The sequence below is a fragment of the Mercenaria mercenaria genome, chromosome 14 (assembly GCF_021730395.1).
Source record: "Mercenaria mercenaria strain notata chromosome 14, MADL_Memer_1, whole genome shotgun sequence".
Classification (NCBI taxonomy): Eukaryota; Metazoa; Mollusca; class Bivalvia; order Venerida; family Veneridae; genus Mercenaria; species Mercenaria mercenaria.
This window is the reverse complement of record NC_069374.1, coordinates 1,531,337-1,550,472: the sequence shown is the minus strand read 5'-3', so window position 1 is coordinate 1,550,472 and position 19,136 is coordinate 1,531,337. Positions and strand designations below refer to the sequence as shown.

At 35.7% G+C, this 19,136-nt stretch overlaps 1 protein-coding gene across 2 annotated transcripts in view; it reads left to right on the top strand.

Annotated features, from left to right (window-relative positions):
• The window catches only part of LOC128548321 (polyamine-transporting ATPase 13A3-like), a 117,747-nt gene that overhangs the window by 30,563 nt on the left and 68,048 nt on the right, over window positions 1-19,136 (top strand). For both annotated transcript variants that reach the window (XM_053522807.1, XM_053522808.1), the window contains 4 exons: window positions 3,213-3,310; window positions 15,026-15,193; window positions 15,586-15,644; window positions 18,989-19,076. In XM_053522807.1, coding sequence (XP_053378782.1) covers window positions 3,213-3,310; window positions 15,026-15,193; window positions 15,586-15,644; window positions 18,989-19,076 — 413 coding nt within the window. The remainder of the gene's footprint in view (window positions 1-3,212; window positions 3,311-15,025; window positions 15,194-15,585; window positions 15,645-18,988; window positions 19,077-19,136) is intronic.

Genomic DNA, 19,136 nt, shown 5'->3' with positions numbered 1-19,136 from the left:
AATGTATTTAGCACACTAAGGCCATACCAAATTGATTTGTCGTTTGTCGGAACTACCGCATCAATGATTTCATTCCCGAGAAAAAGAAAAAAAATTCACCCGCCCGCACTTACATAAAAATCTCCGGAAAAAAAAATTTTCTGCTTATGCTGTCCGGAATGATAACGGCAAAACAGGTTTTATCGCTGTTTTAATGCGTCAAAGTGATATTGATCGGAATTCGTGCGTTCGTAATACATGTAGCTGATGACTCAAACTCAAAAAGTCAGGAATTATGTTGTTGTTCATCATTTGTTTTAAATCTGGAGTGTCTGTGCTAGTGCCACACATGGCCTTCGGCCGGTAGGTGATGAAGTAGGCACGTTCTACGATTGTTCAGTACAGTGAAAAGAACAAAGCCAGACTTGTAAGACGTGCACAGGGATTCAATTAAAAATATTTGGATTAAACATAGAAATATTGTATATAGATAAAGTTTTCAAACCATTTGTTATCAGTTGTTTAGTTCAGTATTTTAGATCTAGAGCCAAAGCCAGTGCTTTCTTAAAATTAATTCTTGAATTAAGTCCCCTTTTATCATATATAGAAACTAATTACGATTTGGAACACATCATGTCCAGATAGGATAAAAGATGTAAAAAAAAAATAGGCAATATTATATGGATTCACGGGCGTACTGGCATATAGGTAGCTACACGCCTGATGTTACATGACAGGCCCGTGTCCAGGATTTTTTTGCTGTGGGGGCCCAACCTGGGGTGGGTTTGGGGATGGGTATCACCTCCCGATGTGTAATATGGCACATGAAAAGATGCATTTTCCTGCTACCTGAAACACCTTTAAGGATACATGAATGTATTATATATTTAAGGAAAAGTCTATTTTTTAATCATTTCATCAAGCCTTTTCAGTGTATGTATGATTGTACAGTCACAGTGTATGGACTTCATTTTTCTGTATGATACCCAGGTCTCGGTGTATTGGCTCTGATATCTACAAATCCAATGTATAACCAGCTACCAGTAATAAAAAAGCTAGTGGTTTGAAAATCAACTTTATTTATCATAATAAAACAAACTATATGATTGTCATCAAAATTTCATTCATTCTACCCTTTTCTTTCAATTATAATATATAAAATTATTCGCGTTTCGAAATTACTTTTCTTGGTAGTTTATCCCAGTACTAGTTTGGTCTGAAGTTTATGCTAGTATATTTGGGCGCTCTTTGTCACGTGAATTTCGTGAAATATTTCGGCGTTTATAAGTGTGAACTGATATTGTTCTCACCACTCGAGGTTTATGATTGGCAGCAAACAGTCTGTACCCGCCCTCCCTCCCATGATGTATTTTAGTTTTAGCTTGCTTCAACGAAACAAACTGGCATGAAAATCGCTTGTCTAGAATATTAGTTTATTTTATAATAAAATAAATGTTGTTTTTGGTTTATGTTTACTATTCTACGCAGGTTATGTTAAGTTTCGAATATATATAATGTGTGTTTGTTTTTTCTAAGTAAATCACTCCGATTGTTAGTTGTAAAGCTACAATTTTGGTTGTATCTGTTTGGTTCTGGTGATGTCTTTTCTAATTAAATCTTAAACACCAGATAAAATTAGAGATTTTATTAATTATTCACGTCTGTGTTTTACGCAAACTTGAAACATTTATCTTAACAACATGATTAAATTTACTTTTAGTCTCGTTTCAGTTCAAATTTACCCGGATACTAGATCGCTTGGAACCATACGAAGAACATTAAATGGATTGTTGAAATATGAATTTACTTCGCGAACAATTGTACACATATGCTGCCAATTATATGCCTTATTCCTACTTTTATTGTTTCTTTTTTGTCTTGTTGAAGGTAATTGAGATTAGAGAATAATTGATTTACTCACAGCTTTAGCATGAGTAAATACCGGTATATAAAAAACTTTTTTTCTAATTAAAAAAAATAATATGTGTAATTTCACTAAAAAGAAAGTTATCAAAAACTGCTCAAAATTGATATACAAAATGACATGATTTGTAGAAAAATGATTTACTAAGTTCACAAATAAATATTAATAATAAAATAAATAAAAACACAAAAATATTTTTTGAACTTTTTCTGCATTTCTTGTGTTCTAAGCAAATATAATGAAAAAAAAATTGTTAAAGTTTTAAGATGATTTATTTATTTGCAAAATGGCCAAATGTTTTTAGATTTCCGACAAAACAAAGTATTATGACAATTACTATTTACATCATAGATTTCAAATGACAATGAACTCTTTACTGTACAAACTATAACACCACAGCACATATTTTTATGTATAAAACCCCTCATAAGTAACGAGTTTTAGATGCGTTTTGTAAGATTTACTGAGAAGCTACTTTTAAAACCATGAGAGTATCTTTAAGTAAGGTTACTGGACCCAAAAGAGTAAAATTGATACAGTAGTTTCAAATTCATAATTAATTGCCTCAAATTTTATGTGTTTTTCACAAATTTCGAGTAAAGGATTTCTTTTTCAACCATTTGTAATACAATGCCGTACAATCTCATGTATCGGGCAACGTCATTAATTTAATTTAATTTCAACTACCGGACACAGTTTTATGGCTCTTTAGCCTGTGTATTGCTGTCAAATCAAGCCAATTGTGCTGGTGTATAAATTTGTTAATTGAGGGGCCCATAGTAATAAAAATCGTAACTAGCCAGCCAGCTGGGGGGGGGCCCAGGCCCCCTGGCCCCCCACCTGGACACGTGCCTGCATGATGTTGATGTCAGAGCATTTGAGTTCACCCAGGGAATAGTGGTGTGTCAGTAACATAATATAGTTACGTATTTGCACATGTGCCAGTATCATTTAAGCTAGTCGACTGGTACTAAATTAATGTCAGTGTAACTTTGTCACTATTAACGTTTACCCTGCTAAATTTCTAAAATAGACTGGACCGTCATTCAATTTGTGGCAGTACTGTTTATTTTTCCAACTTGTGTCACTGTAAAATTACTGAATGAATTGCAAACAGTACAGACCATGAACTTTGGGCTGTTGGTCTGCACTGGTCGCCAAGGTAGAATCACTTGCCGCCAGCAGGTTGAAGGTTAAGAAGGTATGAAATAGTTATATTTAATTAAACAAAACCAAAAACAAAAGTCTTAGATTCATCTTTATCATTTTGAACCAGGCTATAGATAGACCATAATTGTACTTGTTGCAGATTTGAAGGAGAGGTCAAAGATGAAGAAGTTTGTTACTGGTCCACCTCCAGTTGACCCAAGGAAAAGTTATGTCAGTCAAGGAGAAGAAGATCAAATGGTTTGTATCATCTATTATATATATAATATATATCATATATTATTGTCCCATAATGTATCTAAATTGTATTTCCATTGAAAAGGCATTCCTTTCATGATTTTGAAAAAAATTCAGTGAGGTAATGTCTTCATCAAGAGATGTAGTGAGAATAACCTCAGTTTAAACCCTTACCCTGCTAAATTTCTATAATGAACTTGTCCATCTTTCAATTTCGACAGTACCATTAACTGTTAAAAGGGATGCATGCTTACCAAAAAGATACTGACTGAAAGGCGAACAATGCAGATCATGATCGGACTGGATGGATGTGCAGACTGGTTATGATCAGCACTGGTCACAAAGGCACAATCGGTTATGACCTGTCAGACCAGCATGATAAGGGTTAATGACACAACTGAAGAGCCAATACTTCTCCAACAATGACATAATTATATTATTGTGGCAGTGTGACGTTAAACACAACAAAAATAAAGCCGACAGTGACAAATATTTTTGTTCCCATTGGATAAAATTCAATGGTAAACCTTTCCTGAAAGAACAACTATATACAGTGGCAGATGATCTTCTTCCCATAGGAAAAAAAACATTGTAAATTTATGTCTAAAGGAAGCACCTATTAATATTCAACGTCAATTCGTGAGGCGTGAATTATCCGCTATCCTCAGCGTTTACCGCAGTATTGTTATGAGCTAAAAGTGCAGACACGCCTCAATGCATAACGTTGATCTATAATTATAGTATTTACAATAACAGATATTTTCTTCCTAGTACTGGTTAAAAATTCTTTGTAAATTAACCTGTTCTGAGCACTTTCACATTAAGAACCGTAAATTCCACATTTTATAATTTTTAGTATGCAGTAAAAATCTTTAATATATATAGATGAAGGTGCAACCATCTGTCACCATTCTTAATGCATGGCTGGCCAATTACTTTGATTAATTGAAGTATATTCAATAAACATTTGTGAGACATCAGTTGAGATTTCACTGTAATGCTAGTAACAGTTTGTGCTATTCAAAGATCCACTGCACTCTGTGAGTCATTTTGATATTGGCTCAGCTTGTTTGTTTGTATGACTGTAATTGTTCTGATACAATCTACTAGGTCACTATAAGACATACAGTGACTTTTCAGCATTAAAGATAGAGAAAGAGGCAAAGAGCCACTCAAGATGGTAACCTTTGCAGTATTTCAGGCTGGGGCAGACATCAGTATTAACCCCTACGCTGCTAAATTTCTAAAAATGAACTTGTACATTTCAGTTTGGACAGTACCATTTATTGTTAAAAGGGGTGCTGACCAAAAATATTGTGACTGAATGGCAAACAATGCAGATCATGATCAGACTGCACAGATGTGCAGGCTGATCATGATCAGCACTGGTCGCAAAGGCAGAATCAGTCGTGTCCAGCATGATAAGGGTTAAACCATACACTTTTCATTTAGACCATACACTTTTCATTACTTAAATCTACATTCTATTGTAGGGTTTAAAACTCGTAGCTATGAGAGGGAAATTATTTAAAGTCAACAACCTAGACCACTTGTCTGCAGAAGCCTTCTGAATCAGCTGTTTGTAAAAAAAAGTGTAGAACATGTATAGCTAGTGCCATATTTAATTTGCAGGACATTTTGTCACTTGCTCAAAAACTGATGAAAAGTTTGCTGAAAATAAAGATAAAATCAAGCGAAAGTACGGTCAAACAGACTGTAACCTGACTTATACAGACCACTGTAACCTGACTTATAATGACTGCACTTACATTGTTTTTGAACATACACACTTATCACGGATATAAACTAGCTACTTTTATTTAGGGGCCCAGACTGTCAAAAATAAATGTTTAACATTTAGGTATATGGCCAATTTCTCCAACAATTTAGGGACCCAGCCCAAAATCTAGGGGCCATGGGCTACTGGGCCCCTGCTAATACATATCCCTGACTGACAAGGGGGATTTTGATCATTCCAGTTGTGTTAACTCAAAGCATGGGCCTTAAATATCATCGAATATGTCTGACAATTATTACTTTATGTAAATTTATATATCATTATATACCATTCTGTTAATTATATTTTTAGCTGTATTAATTTTGCAAAATGGTATACATACAGTTTAATTAACAAAACAGATTGATCTGTAATAGATAAAGGACTTCGGACACTATCATATGCTTCTAGCCTACATTTTGAATGCAAAATTCTCCATAAGTATTTAAACAATACCCAAATCGTTACGAGTCAATGATAAACCAATGTGTTAGTTAACTTATTACAGCAGAAACTGGTTTGTATCTATTCCTATAAAGATGTTTTTCTTATTTTATCTAGGCCAGGATATATTTTCTTGAAAAAATAAAATGTTTAATTTCCGTAAAAATATAATAATGTCATCACTTTACGAAAGTTTTAAATGTATGAATTCCAGTCGAAAAAATTTACAATATCAGTTTATTAAAAGGAAAAAATAACAATTTAAGATTAAAATCCTATAGATAAATAAAAAAATAGAGCGATATTTTTGCAGACAACCTGTACTTGATTTATCTATACACTGTTCGTAATGTAAAGTTATTGATGCATTACATGTATGTATAGATATACATGTATAAGTGACCGGTCAGTTTTATTACAGTGGTTCAGGTAGTTAAATATTTAAGTACATGTACATGTCTGTATAGCTGTGTTATAAGTGATGGCAGATATTTGTGTGCTGTATAACATTAATACTAAGAAAAGGCAGTCATCTTATCAAGCCGTAGGGTGGGTTCTTGCTTGGGATAAGTACCAGTGGCACAGATAATATTTGAGCCGCGCCATGAGAAAACTAACATAGTGCAATTATGACCAGCATGGATCTGCGCAGTCTAGTCACGGATCTATGCTGTTCGCTAACGGTTTTTCTAATTCCAATAGACTTTGAAACCGAACAGCATGGATCCTGACCAGACTGCGCAGATGCGCAGGCTGGTCTGGATCCATGCTGGTCGCAAAACACTATGTTGGTTTTCTCATGGCACGGCTCACTTGGCTTAAACATGTAATAAAAATGTATCCGAAATGACAGTTCTTTGTGGGGCTTGCCTAAGGAAGCTGTATCGGAAAAAAGTTAAATCGGGATAAGTCTGACAACAACCCATTTAAAGATAATGTTGCCTAATCAGGGTTGAAGTTGTGAGCAAAACACATTCGAAATATGTCATTTGTAGGGCTAAAGTAGACAGCAGGTCGATGCATAAAAATTCCATCTGAAACTCGACTGGACCTTTTAGTTTGTTTTCGCGTCTGGCCGTATTTGTATATGTCATCTGCATGGAAAGTGACTTGACATATCACTTTCGTGGCATCACACTGAATGTGAAACCGTCACTGTCATGACCTGCTCTGGACCTATGCATCACAGGCATATCAATACCAAGCGTTATTTCTGTTGGATGGACTATAGTCAGGATTAGATTATCTGCTGTGCACATATTGACTCTTTTTTAGCTCAGGTGAGCTTTTGTGATCGCGCGGTGTCCGTCGTCCGTCCGTGCGTCCGTAAACTTTTGCTTGTGACCACTCTAGAGGTCACATTTTTCATGGGATCTTTATGAAAATTGGTCAGAATGTTCATCTTGATGATATCTAGGTCAAGTTCGAAACTGGGTCACGTGCGGTCAAAAACTAGGTCAATAGGTCTAAAAATAGAAAAACCTTGTGACCACTCTAGAGGTCACATTTTTCATGGGATCTTCATGAAAATTAATCAGAATGTTCATCTTGATGATATCTAGGTCAAGTTCGAAACTGGGTCACGTGCGGTCAAAAACTAGGTCAGTAGGTCTAAAAATAGAAAAACCTTGTGACCACTCTAAAGGTCACATTTTTCATGGGATCTTTATGAAAGTTGGTCAGAATGTTCATCTTGATGATATCTAGGTCAAGTTTGAAACTGGGTCACGTGCCATCAAAAACTAGGTCAGTAGGTCTAAAAATAGAAAAACCTTGTGACCTCTCTAGAGGCCATATATTTCACAAGATCTTCATGAAAATTGGTCAGAACATTCACCTTGATGATATCTAGGTCAAGTTCGAAACTCGGTCACGTGCCTTCAAAAACTAGGTCAGTAGGTCAAATATTAGAAAAACCTTGTGACCTCTCTAAAGGTCATATTTTTCATTGGATCTGTATGAAAATTGGTCTGAATGTTCATCTTGATGATATCTAGGTCAAGTTCGAAACTGGGTCACGTGCTATCAAAAACTAGGTCAGTAGGTCTAAAAATAGAAAAACCTTGTGACCTCTCTAGAGGCCATATATTTCATGACATCTTCATGAAAATTGGTCAGAACATTCACCTTGATGATATCTAGGTCAGGTTCGAAACTGGGTCACGTGCCATGAAAATCTAGGTCAGTAGGTCAAATAATAGAAAAACCTTGTGACCTCTCTAAAGGCTATATTTTTCATGGGATCTGTATGAAAATTGGTCTGAATGTTCATCTTGATGATATCTAGGTCAAGTTCGAAACAGGGTCATGTGCGGTCAAAAACTAGGTCAGTAGGTCTAAAAATAGAAAAACCTTGTGACCTCTCTAGAGGCCATACTTGTGAATGGATCTCCATAAAAATTGGTCAGAATGTTCACCTTGATGATATCTAGGCCAAGTTTGAAACTGGGTCACGTGCCATAAAAAACTAGGTCAGTAGGTCAAATAATAAAAAACCTTGTGACCTCTCTAGAGGCCATACTTTTCATGGGATCTGTATGAAAGTTGGTCTGAATGTTCATCTTGATGATATCTAGGTCAAGTTTGAAACTGAGTCAACTGTGGTCAAAAACTAGGTCAGTAGGTCTAAAATTATTAAAATCTTTTGACCTCTCTAGAGGCCATATTTTTCAATGGATCTTCATGAAAATTGATCTGAATGTTCACCTTGATGATATCTAGATCAGTTTCGAAACTGGGTCACGTGCGGTCAAAAACTAGGCCAGTAGGTATAAAAATAGAAAAACTTTGTGACCTCTCTAGAGGCCATATTTTTCATGAGATCTTCATGAAAATTAGTGAGAATGTTCACCTTGATGATATCTAGGTAAAGCTCAAAACAGGGTCATGTACGTTCGAAAACTAGGTCAATAGGTCAAATAATAGAAAAACCTAGAGACCATATTTTTCAATGGATCTTCATGAAAATTGGTCAGAATTTTTATCTTGATAATATCTAGGTCAAGTTCAAAACTGGGTCACATGAGCTCAAAAACTAGGTCACTATATCAAATAATAGAAAAACGACGTCATACTCAAAACTGGGTCATGTGGGAAGAGGTGAGCGATTCAGGACCATCATGGTCCTCTTGTTTGGTGTTTAGACCTAGTCCGCCGCAAAGAACAACATTCAATTCAGTTTTCACAGAAGGAAGAACATGAAGTAATGAATGTGTGTGACATTTAGTTTGTGTCTAAAAGAAATAAATATAAATGCACAGAAGAAGATGAAAAAAATAAAGAAATGAAAAATATATAAAAAATACAAAAAATAATAGAACCAAATGGAAAACAAATAACATCTTCATCGCTAATGGAGTGCGCGTCGCGAGGAGGGCAAGCAGAAGATTACCTGGTGTGTTGCTAGTATTTTACAGCACACGTTTGCCAATCTACTGCAACAAACAACCAGGATAAGCCAATGAAAATTTAACCCAACGAATAATATTCACAGTATTTGCTTCTCTCACTACTATACATGTATAATATGCCTATGTGTACCCTTTCAAACATTTGTATAGTATATGAGTTACAAACAGATGTAAAAATATGTGACAATCAAATTATTAAACATGAATGTAAAAAGTATTGGTTACTTTACATTTAGGAACACCCTGTAGTTATATTTTTTTGTTTAAAAGTACTGTTCCACCCCTTGCATCAACACAATAGTCACGGAAAATGTGTATAAGGCCAGAGTTTTTTTATTTTTTGTTACGCGGATTTTGGGCAGAAAAATGTTGAGAGGAGGAGGGGGAAAAAAAAAAAAAAAAAAGGCAGTAAAATTTACTAAAACAACAGACGATAAGTGATCACTTCAAATGTGTTGCTTGAAAGGATTTTAACACTACTTTTAATAATATGCATTTAACATGTAATACAAAGAAAATTACCATTCTGTGTTTAACTTTTTTATTATCTTGAACATAAAATTGATGATTTCAAAAACTTTAACAAAATCACTCTTTGGGCATGGGTACTATTTGCCCTTGGTCAAAACATCTCCGGCGAGTATTAAATTGATGATTGAATAGCAATTTTCAATGGTCTGATCGGCTGGTTTCATTTCTAGCATGTGCATACTTTTATTTTTAATTCATAAACTTTTCTGACCAAGATCTTTATTTAATACATTTTAATATTTATTTGTTGTGTTATAAGTCACACTGACACAATTTTATAGGTCATATGGTGATTTTCCAGACTTAAATGGTGCAGGAAGACCCCAGGTACTCCTCTGGGCATCATCTCCGGCAAGAATTGGCATCTGGGTAGAATGGCCTACCTTCCGTCAGCCAGCTGGATATCTTTATCACATGATGACCTGAGTGGGGCTCGATCCCACAGTGGTCAGGGGCAAGTGATTCAAAGTCGGGCCACTCTTTATTTTACATTCGATGGCCAGAAAATGACTGAAAGCATAAGTAGCTAGATAGGTCCCTGAAAAGGATTTGTATGCAATGGAATATATAGATAAATACCTCCAATCAGGCAACTTGTAATATAATATATGTCTTCATAAGCATATCACAGGGTTTTATCCCCTTCATAATAGGGGCCTTCCCTCAGAAAATATCTTTTAAATTATGCAGTTTTCCCAAAAAACTGACTTTACATCAGGTTTTTTATTCCCCTTTGCCCAAACACCGAGCTGTTTTTGCTCCAAATCACAGGCCTGGGCGCCTTTCCCTCCTGGTAAAAAAAACCCCAAAATCTGAAACGGATGACTCGTTTGTTTGGCAGCACTTTGTTGCTCCTATACCTCATCCTCATGTAATATATAACTGCCAAAGGCATGTCAAATTCACATTCAATGTTGCCGTTGTTATTTACGTCGGGTAAATCTATGTTTTTCTAACATTTTGAGACACCGTTACTGACCGTAACCTTTACAGAACTTGTTTTTCGTTGTTTTATTGTCTATATACTGGATCACAAACCAAATATTCCGCTTTTCCATCGCGCATAAATCGTTCAAAGACAATCTTAAATTTCACTCAAGTTTTTGTTTACGTACGGGAGACGCTTCCATTTGAGCGGAAATTGCGCCTATATGACACTGACGGATAATGCGCTGACGAATATCGACGTTGTCGTCATCGTCAGAATGCAGCAAAACATCGATCGTCGCCCGAAAATAATTTTGAAATTTTTAGCTCACATGTCACAAAGTGACAGTGTGAGCTTTTGTGATCGCGCAGCATCCGTCGTCCGTGCGTCCGTGCGTAAACTTTTGCTTGTGACCACTCTAGAGGTCACATTTTTCATGGGATCTTTATGAAAGTTGGTCAGAATGTTCATCTTGATGATATCTAGGTCAAGTTCGAAACTGGGTCAACTGCGGTCAAAAACTAGGTCAGTAGGTCTAAAAATAGAAAAACCTTGTGACCTCTCTAGAGGCCATATTTTTCACAAGATCTTCATGAAAATTGGTCAGAATGTTCACCTTGATGATATCTAGGTCAAGTTCGAAACTGGGTCACGTGCCATCAAAAACTAGGTCAGTAGGTCAAATAATAGAAAAACCTTGTGACCTCTCTAGAGGCCATATTTTTCATGGGATCTGTATGAAAGTTGGTCTGAATGTTCATCTTGATGATATCTAGGTCAAGTTCGAAACTGGGTCAGCTGCGGTCAAAAACTAGGTCATTAGGTCTAAAAATAGAAAAACCTTGTGACCTCTCTAGAGGCCATACTTTTGAATGGATCTTCATGAAAATTAGTCAGAATGTTCACCTTGATGATGTCTAGGTCAAGTTCGAAACTGGGTCACGTGTCTTCAGAAACTAGGTCAGTAGGTCAAATAATAAAAAAACCTTGTGACCTCTCTAGAGGCCATATTTTTCATGGGATCTGTATGAAGGTTAGTCTGAATGTTCATCTTGATGATATCTAGGTCAAGTTCGAAACTGGGTCAGCTGTGGTTAAAAACTAGGTCAGTAGGTCTAAAAATAGAAAAACCTTGTGACCTCTCTAGATGCCATATTTTTCACAAGATCTTCATGAAAATTGGTCTGAATGTTCACCTGGATGATATGTAGGTCAAGTTCGAAACTGGGTCACGTGCCATCAGAAACTAGGTCAGTAGGTCAAATAATAGAAAAACCTTGTGACCTCTCTAGAGGCCATATTTTTCATGGGATCTGTATGAAGGTTAGTCTGAATGTTCATCTTGATGATATCTAGGTCAAGTTCGAAACTTGGTTAGCTGCGGTCAAAAACTAGGTCATTAGGTCTAAAAATAGAAAAACCTTGTGACCTCTCTGGAGGCTATACTTTTGAATGGATCTTCATGAAAATTGGTCAGAATGTTCATCTTGATGATATCTAGGTCAAGTTTGAAACTGGGTCATGTGCCATCAATAACTAGGTCAGTAGGTCAAATAATGAAAAAACCTTGTGACCTCTCTAGAGGCCATATTTTTCATGGGATCTGTATGAAAGTTGGTCAGAATGTTCATCTTGATGATATCTAGGTCAGGTTCAAAACTGGGTCACATGAGGTTAAAAACTGGGTCACTATGTCAAATAATAGAAAAAAATGACGTCATACTCAGTTCAAAACTGGGTCATGTTGGGACAGGTGAGCGATTCAGGACCATCATGGTCCTCTTGTTGAAATTTCAATTTTTATTTTTTTCGAAAATGACGGAAAATAGGGTCGGCGGGTCTGAGTAACAAAAAATCAAAGAACTCTGGCCTAATTAATATCTGCATATGCTGGCCAAATATGGTTTTGATGCAAGGGTAGGAACAATGTTGTATAAAGCAAAATAGCTTTTATATGTATAATAACAGGGTACGTAATTCTATTTAAAGCAAAAATCACCGTTTTATGAAACAAATATTGAAAATTTGACTTTAAGAAATAATCTCAAATATGTATTTTGATGGTGTATGTAATTAAATACTTATTTCTTAGTGGTTTATTTTTCACTCTTGGAGTAGGCAAATTCATATAGAAAGTGTCCGAAGTCCTTTGATATCAAAAATTTACCAGTGGAGTTATGATAAACATGGCATGCTGTTCTGTTAATGGCACAGAACTTTTTAATTAGTACTTAATTATATAACAATTAAAATAGAATCTACCATTTACATGTACTCAGAGTGTTATTAACCTCATAGATATAGTTATACATCTGACAGTGACTCGCTGTAACTGTACTGTTAGTTCAAATGTCCCAGCTATAAAGTCCAAACATTTCCAGAGATTCCGAATTTAACCTTTAGCCTGCTAAATTTCTAAAATGGACTGGTCCTTCATTCAGCTTAGGCAATACCATTTATTATTCGAAGGGGTGTTCACTGAAAATTTAGTGACTGAATAGCGAACAGTGCAGACCAAGATCAGTCTGCTAGACAAGACATTTACATTTAATGATATTTGAATCAGAAGCACATGTAAGAGTTGTATTAAACCCATAACTGTAAGGGACAGCTACTGGGGGTATTCATTACTAACTTAACTGGCATCTTTTGTTGTCAACAGTTTCTAAGAAATTGTTAAGGTTGCATTTGACATAATACAGTATATTTCTTCCAGCATCTCTGATTGTATTTAAGTATTGCAAATCCTCATTTGATATACTGTTTGTGAATATTTTTTGTATTAAATATATTTTTGTAGTAGTTTTCACTTCTTTTGATTATAATGTACTGTAAAATCATTTAATTTTATGGACTGGAAATTTCCTGGTTTTTTGTCAAAATGGAAATTTCGTGGGGATATGAATTCATGGAATTTTACTTGTTCGTTGGGATTAAATTTCGTGGATTCACTTAACCACGAAATTCACAAAATTAGTCTCCCACGAATATTAATGATTTTACTGTAAATGTTTTTTGTCAAACGGATAAATGAGAATACTGAAAAAATTAGCCAAATTTTCTATAATGATGACTGTAAAATGTGGAGACTGAGACTCAAGGTTATAAAATTAAATTTGTAGACCAGTCTCACCTTGCTACTTCATTTGATTGGTCAGTTTAAAAATTGTGCTCAGAGACAGCCAATCAGATGCAAGAGCTGAAATTTTCAACCTGGTACCCAGTTTCAGAATGATCTTAGTCAACAGAAGCTTTGGACTCCGTTTTGGCAAGAAGTAATTATCCCCCACCGATGAAATTGGGGGGGGGATGGTATTGAAATGTCATTGTCTGTCCGTGCGTCATTAGCCATTTCTCAGTACTAACTAGCAGGTAGAATTTCATAAATTTGAAATAACATGAACCAACATACTGCGATGATGCCCGTCAAGTTTTCATCTGAGTCCGCCCCTTACTTCCAGAGTTATGGCCCTTGAAATAGTAAAAACTGCACATTTTTGTCTGTCCGCAGCCATTTCACAGTAACTAGCAGGTAGAATTTCATAAAACTTCAAATAAACATGAACCAACATACTGCAATGATTCCCATCAAGTTTTTATCTGGCTCCGCCCCTTATTTACAGAGTTATGGCCCCTGAAATAGTAAAAAATGCGCATTTTTGTCTGTCCGCAGTCATTTCTCAGTAAGTAGCTGGTAGAATTCCATAAAACTTGAAATAAACATGAACCAACATACTGCGATGATGCCCTTTTGGGATTTTTTTTTGGATTGGTCAATTTTTATTGCCTTTTAATTGTTTTAAAATCCACAGATTTGTACATAACAAACCAACTAATTGGTAGAATTTCATTAAACTTCTTTCATTCTTTTCCATGAACATTTATTATAAACATGTGAAGTTGTGTACCCACACCTGGTCACCACCTTACCTTGGTCACCCCCTCCCCCTGAAAGAAAAATAAATAATTTTATCAGTATTTATAATCAACATGACTTGTGAAGTTTTATACCCTCACCTGGTCACCTCCTCTGCCCCCCCCGCCCCCCCCCCCACCCGAAAAAAAAAAAGGCATCCATTTTCTGTTAAATTGATTTTGACTAATGAAATTAATCCACAGATTTGTACATAAACCAACCAATGGGTAGAATTTCATTAAACTTCTTTCATTCTTTTCCATGAACATTTATTATAAACATGTGAAGTTGTGTACCCACACCTGGTCACCACCTTGCCGTGGTCACCCCCTCCCCCTGAAAGAAAAATAAATAAATAATTTTATCAGTATTTATAATCAACATGACTTGTGAAGTTTTATACCCTCACCTGGTCACCCCCTCTGCCCCCCCCCCCCCCCCCCCCCCGAAAAAAAAAAAGGCATTCATTTTCTGTTAAATTGATTTTGACTAATGAAATTATTTGCTTCTTAGTAACATCCTTAACTTTTTGCCGGATATATTTTTTTTGCCATTCCTCACCACAAACCCTTTCGGCGGGGTATACCAGTTCACTGAATTTACTTGTTGTTTTAAGAATTGTACATTGTTTAAACTAGCAATACTAAATAATTATAATATTATTATAACTATTCCCGTATTAATACTAATATTATTGATTATATCATTGCAGGAGATACAGGGTTACACAGTCAGTAAGTTGAAATGCATTGTTGTTTACTTCTTCATCTTCATCACAGTGGGCCTGTTACGTCTTGTATTTCACTGGATGCCACAGTGGTATGTCTGGAGTACCCAGAGGAAGTGCAGTCTCGCTGAAGCTACAACAGTGCTTCTCAGAGTAAGTTTTTAACTTAAAGGAGCCCGCCAAAAATCAGATAAGAATGTCTTTAACCTTCAGCCTACTGATGGCAGGCAATTCTTGCATCCAGTGCAGACCAAAGATCAACCTGCACGGACATGTTCACTATTCAGTCGATAAAATTTTGGTGAACATCCTTCCCAGTAATAAAGGGATTTGCCTATATTGAATGATGGATCAAGCCATTTCAGAAATTTAGCAGGGTAAAGGTTAAAATGTCTGAAATCCTATTTCTTTATTAACTCGATATTTTGTAATAATTATATTGAAGTATAGCTAAATTTTAACTTGTTTATATCCCTGTTATACTTCACTGCTGACTTATCAGTCAGGTGATGCAACATGTATTATGGAAAGCTGTCATGTTTCAGGATCAGTACAGACAGTGGTTTGTTGCTAAAGTTGACACAATGACAAAGGATGGAACGAGGTAAGAATCATATAATGGAAGGATACTTCCTCAGTAAAAAAAAATGTATTTTGGTAAAATATGTTAGAACAGTCTACATACCACAGTGTAAGGAAACAGATTTTAAACTTTATAAATTGAGCCGCGCCATGAGAAAACCAACATAGTACGTTTGTGACCAGCATGGATCCAGTGCAGTCAGGATCCATGCTGTTTGCTAACAGTTTCTCTAATTGCAATAGGCTTTGAAAGCGAACAGCATGGATCCTGACCAGACTGCACGGATGCACAGGCTGGTCTGGATCCATGCTTGTCGCAAAGCCACTATGTTGGTTTTTCTCATGGCGTGGCTCAATTTATCTTTGGAGTCAGCTTTGACATAAAATCTAATACTTTATTTGTATCACAGGGGCCGGCATTGAGCTCTTTTGTCGGAAAAAAAAAACGTATGTACTATAACACTTAGAATTTTTTACATATTAACAAAACACTAAAACTCCGGACGTTGGGCAGACTATTTTTTGACTATTAACCTGCAGTGCATTCAGTAAGTGTTTATTACAATACTTATTTTAATATAGCATATAAAGGCTATTTCCCCTAACAAAGTTTGATACTGTCCCCAGTGGTTTACATATAAAGGTAAAAGCATACCTACATACCTATTAGGCAGGGTTGTCAGATTTTGGCTTAAAATCTTAATATGTTTTAGGAAACTAGAAATCTCAGAGAATTGTCTTGAGGTATAATTTATATTCGTTTAAATTGAGACAGCCCATGTTGTGAAAAAGCAAATCATGGTCTTACTTCTTGTCAGTATGGTTGAATATCGCTTGTGAAACTTCAGCGGTTCTACCCAGTTGCCTTTGCTAGCTGAAAAATAGTCTGAATTTAATGAAAGAGGGGCCTTCATTGACCAAATGCTCCTTGCTGGTGTGGGTTTGAGCCTCACTTTTGGACGTAGAATTCTTCATTTGAAGAAGTTATGCAACTTGCTTAAGGACGGTAGGTGCCTACCTGTGATGAAAAAATGCCCAGAGGGGTATCTAGGGTCTTCCTCCAACGTCAAACACTGGAAAGTTGCCATATGTCCTACAGATGTGTGGTGTGAAGTTGATTCTAACCAAATAATAAAAAGTTTATGAGTGACTGAGTAATTGAGTACTGATTTACATCTTTCATAGGAGTAAATTTTGTAACTTGTTCACAGTTTTACGGGAAAAATGAAGTTGTCTTAAATTTTGCGAAATTTAGACTTATATATAATATTTGAATTTTTAGCTTTTGAAGAATAGGAGAGCTATCCTACTGGCCCCAGCATCGGCGTTAGCGCAAGCGTTAGCGTTAGCGTCAACGTTAAACAAATGTTAAAGTTTGAGTACCACCTCAAATTTTTTTAAAGACAATTGAGATATTGCTTTGATATTTTGCATACTTGTTTACCATCATGACCCCATTCTGTAAACAGGAACAGACAACTCTATCAAGCATTTTGACTGAATTATGCTTATTGTAATGTTAAAGTTTGCGTACCACACCAAATATTTTCAAAGTCCATTGAGATTTTGCTTACATATTTTGCATGCTTGTTTACTATCATGACCCCAATCTGTAAACAGGAGAAGACAACTCTATCAAGCATTTTGACTGAATTATGGCCCCATTTCAACTTAGAATATGCTTATTGTAATGTTAAAGTTTTACTCGTAGCTTATATTATACTATCAGGCACTGAGAATAGTTGAGCGTGCTGTCAACTGACAGTTTTTGTTTAAAAGTATTTCTGTGTACTGTTATTAGAATGGTAATGATAAACCGCTTATATGCTGTGAAATAACATACAATATCACATTTCAAATGAGAAGTATGGAATTTGTAAGAAAATATCTGTTAAGCAGTTTCAACTTTTTTCAAAGCAGCTGTGAACAGATAGCTTCAACCTTTATCATGCTGGACTCAATTGATTCTGAATTTGCAGCTGTGTAGTCTGATCATGATCTATACTGCCGGCCATTCATTCAGTATCTTTTTGGTAAGCACCCCTTTTAACAGTAAATGGCACTATCCAAATTGAAAGGTGGACAAGTTCATTATAGAAATTTAGCAGGGTAAGGGTTAGTAGAAACAAGGAAACTGGAACGTAGTTTTAGGTGCATTTATTAGACACATTCTGGTGTCTCATATCCATTGTCACCATTCAAAATGCTGATTTTTAGCTCACATGTCACAAAGTGACAAGTTGAGGTTTTGTGATTGCGCAGTGTCTGTCATCCATCGTCCGTCTGTGCGTAAACTTTTGCTTGTGACCACTCTAGAGGTTACATTTTTCATGGGATCTTTATGAAAATAGGTCTGAATGTTCACCTTGATGATATCTAGGTAAAGTTTGAAACTGGGTCATGTGCGGTCAAAAACTAGGTCATTAGGTCAAATAATAGAAAAACCTTGTGACCTCTCTAGAGGCCACATTTTTCATGAGATTGTCATGAAAATTGGTGAGAATGTTCACCTTGATGATATCTAAGTTCAAAACTTGGTCACATCTTTCAAAAACTAGGTCATTAGGTCAAATAATAGAAAAACCTTGTGACCTCTCTAGAGGCCATATTTTTCAATGGATCTTCATGAAAATTGGTCAGATTTTTTTCTTGATGATACTGGGTCACATGAGCTCAAAATACTAGGTCACTATGTCAAATAATAGAAAAAACAATGTCATAGTTCCAAACTGGGTCACGTGGGGACAGGTGAGCGATTCAGGACCATCATGGTCCTCTTGTTTAATTGTTTGGTAATTTGGAATTTTATAGCATTTAATGAACTTTATGACTTTATTTCACAGATATTTAGAAAAGCCTAATGATAAAATGTCAAACTATGATTGGTACAGAAAAAGAAAATAATAATATAAAGATGATGCTGCCAAAATATTGCAGCTTTGGCATTTTACAAATAAACTTAAATAAACCAAGTCAGAGACTAAAATGTAATTTCTATGTTTAGTATGAATGGATTTTAGCTTCATTTTGAGAACAAAACCTTATCAGAAAGGATTTTTTTGCTATCTTGAATGGAAACCATCTATACATACTGTGAAATCATTTAAATTTGCTGGCATGAAATTTCGCGCAAACGGGAAAAAGAACTGTTTCGCGCGGGCTTTAATTCGCGCATTTTCAATTTTAGAAATGAAAAAAATAATAATAGCGCGGTCTTAAATTCACACATCGGTCCGAAATACGCGAAAATTCGTCCTACGCGAATAAAAATGATTTCACAGTATCATGCTCAGATCTGTAAATTGTTGTTTTGTCTGTATTATGTCTTTTGTCTTTTGTTGCATATGTCTATTTCATCATTTCTAGAGTGGCTGTGTTGAAACCATCAGTATCATTTTCAATTCCATCAAAGTCTCGACGTAGACGAGCTCAGTTGTTTCTCAACACAGGACAGGTGTGTGTTAGCTTTTTACATCTGCTTTTAATGTCTTAATTACAATCTGACTAAAGTACT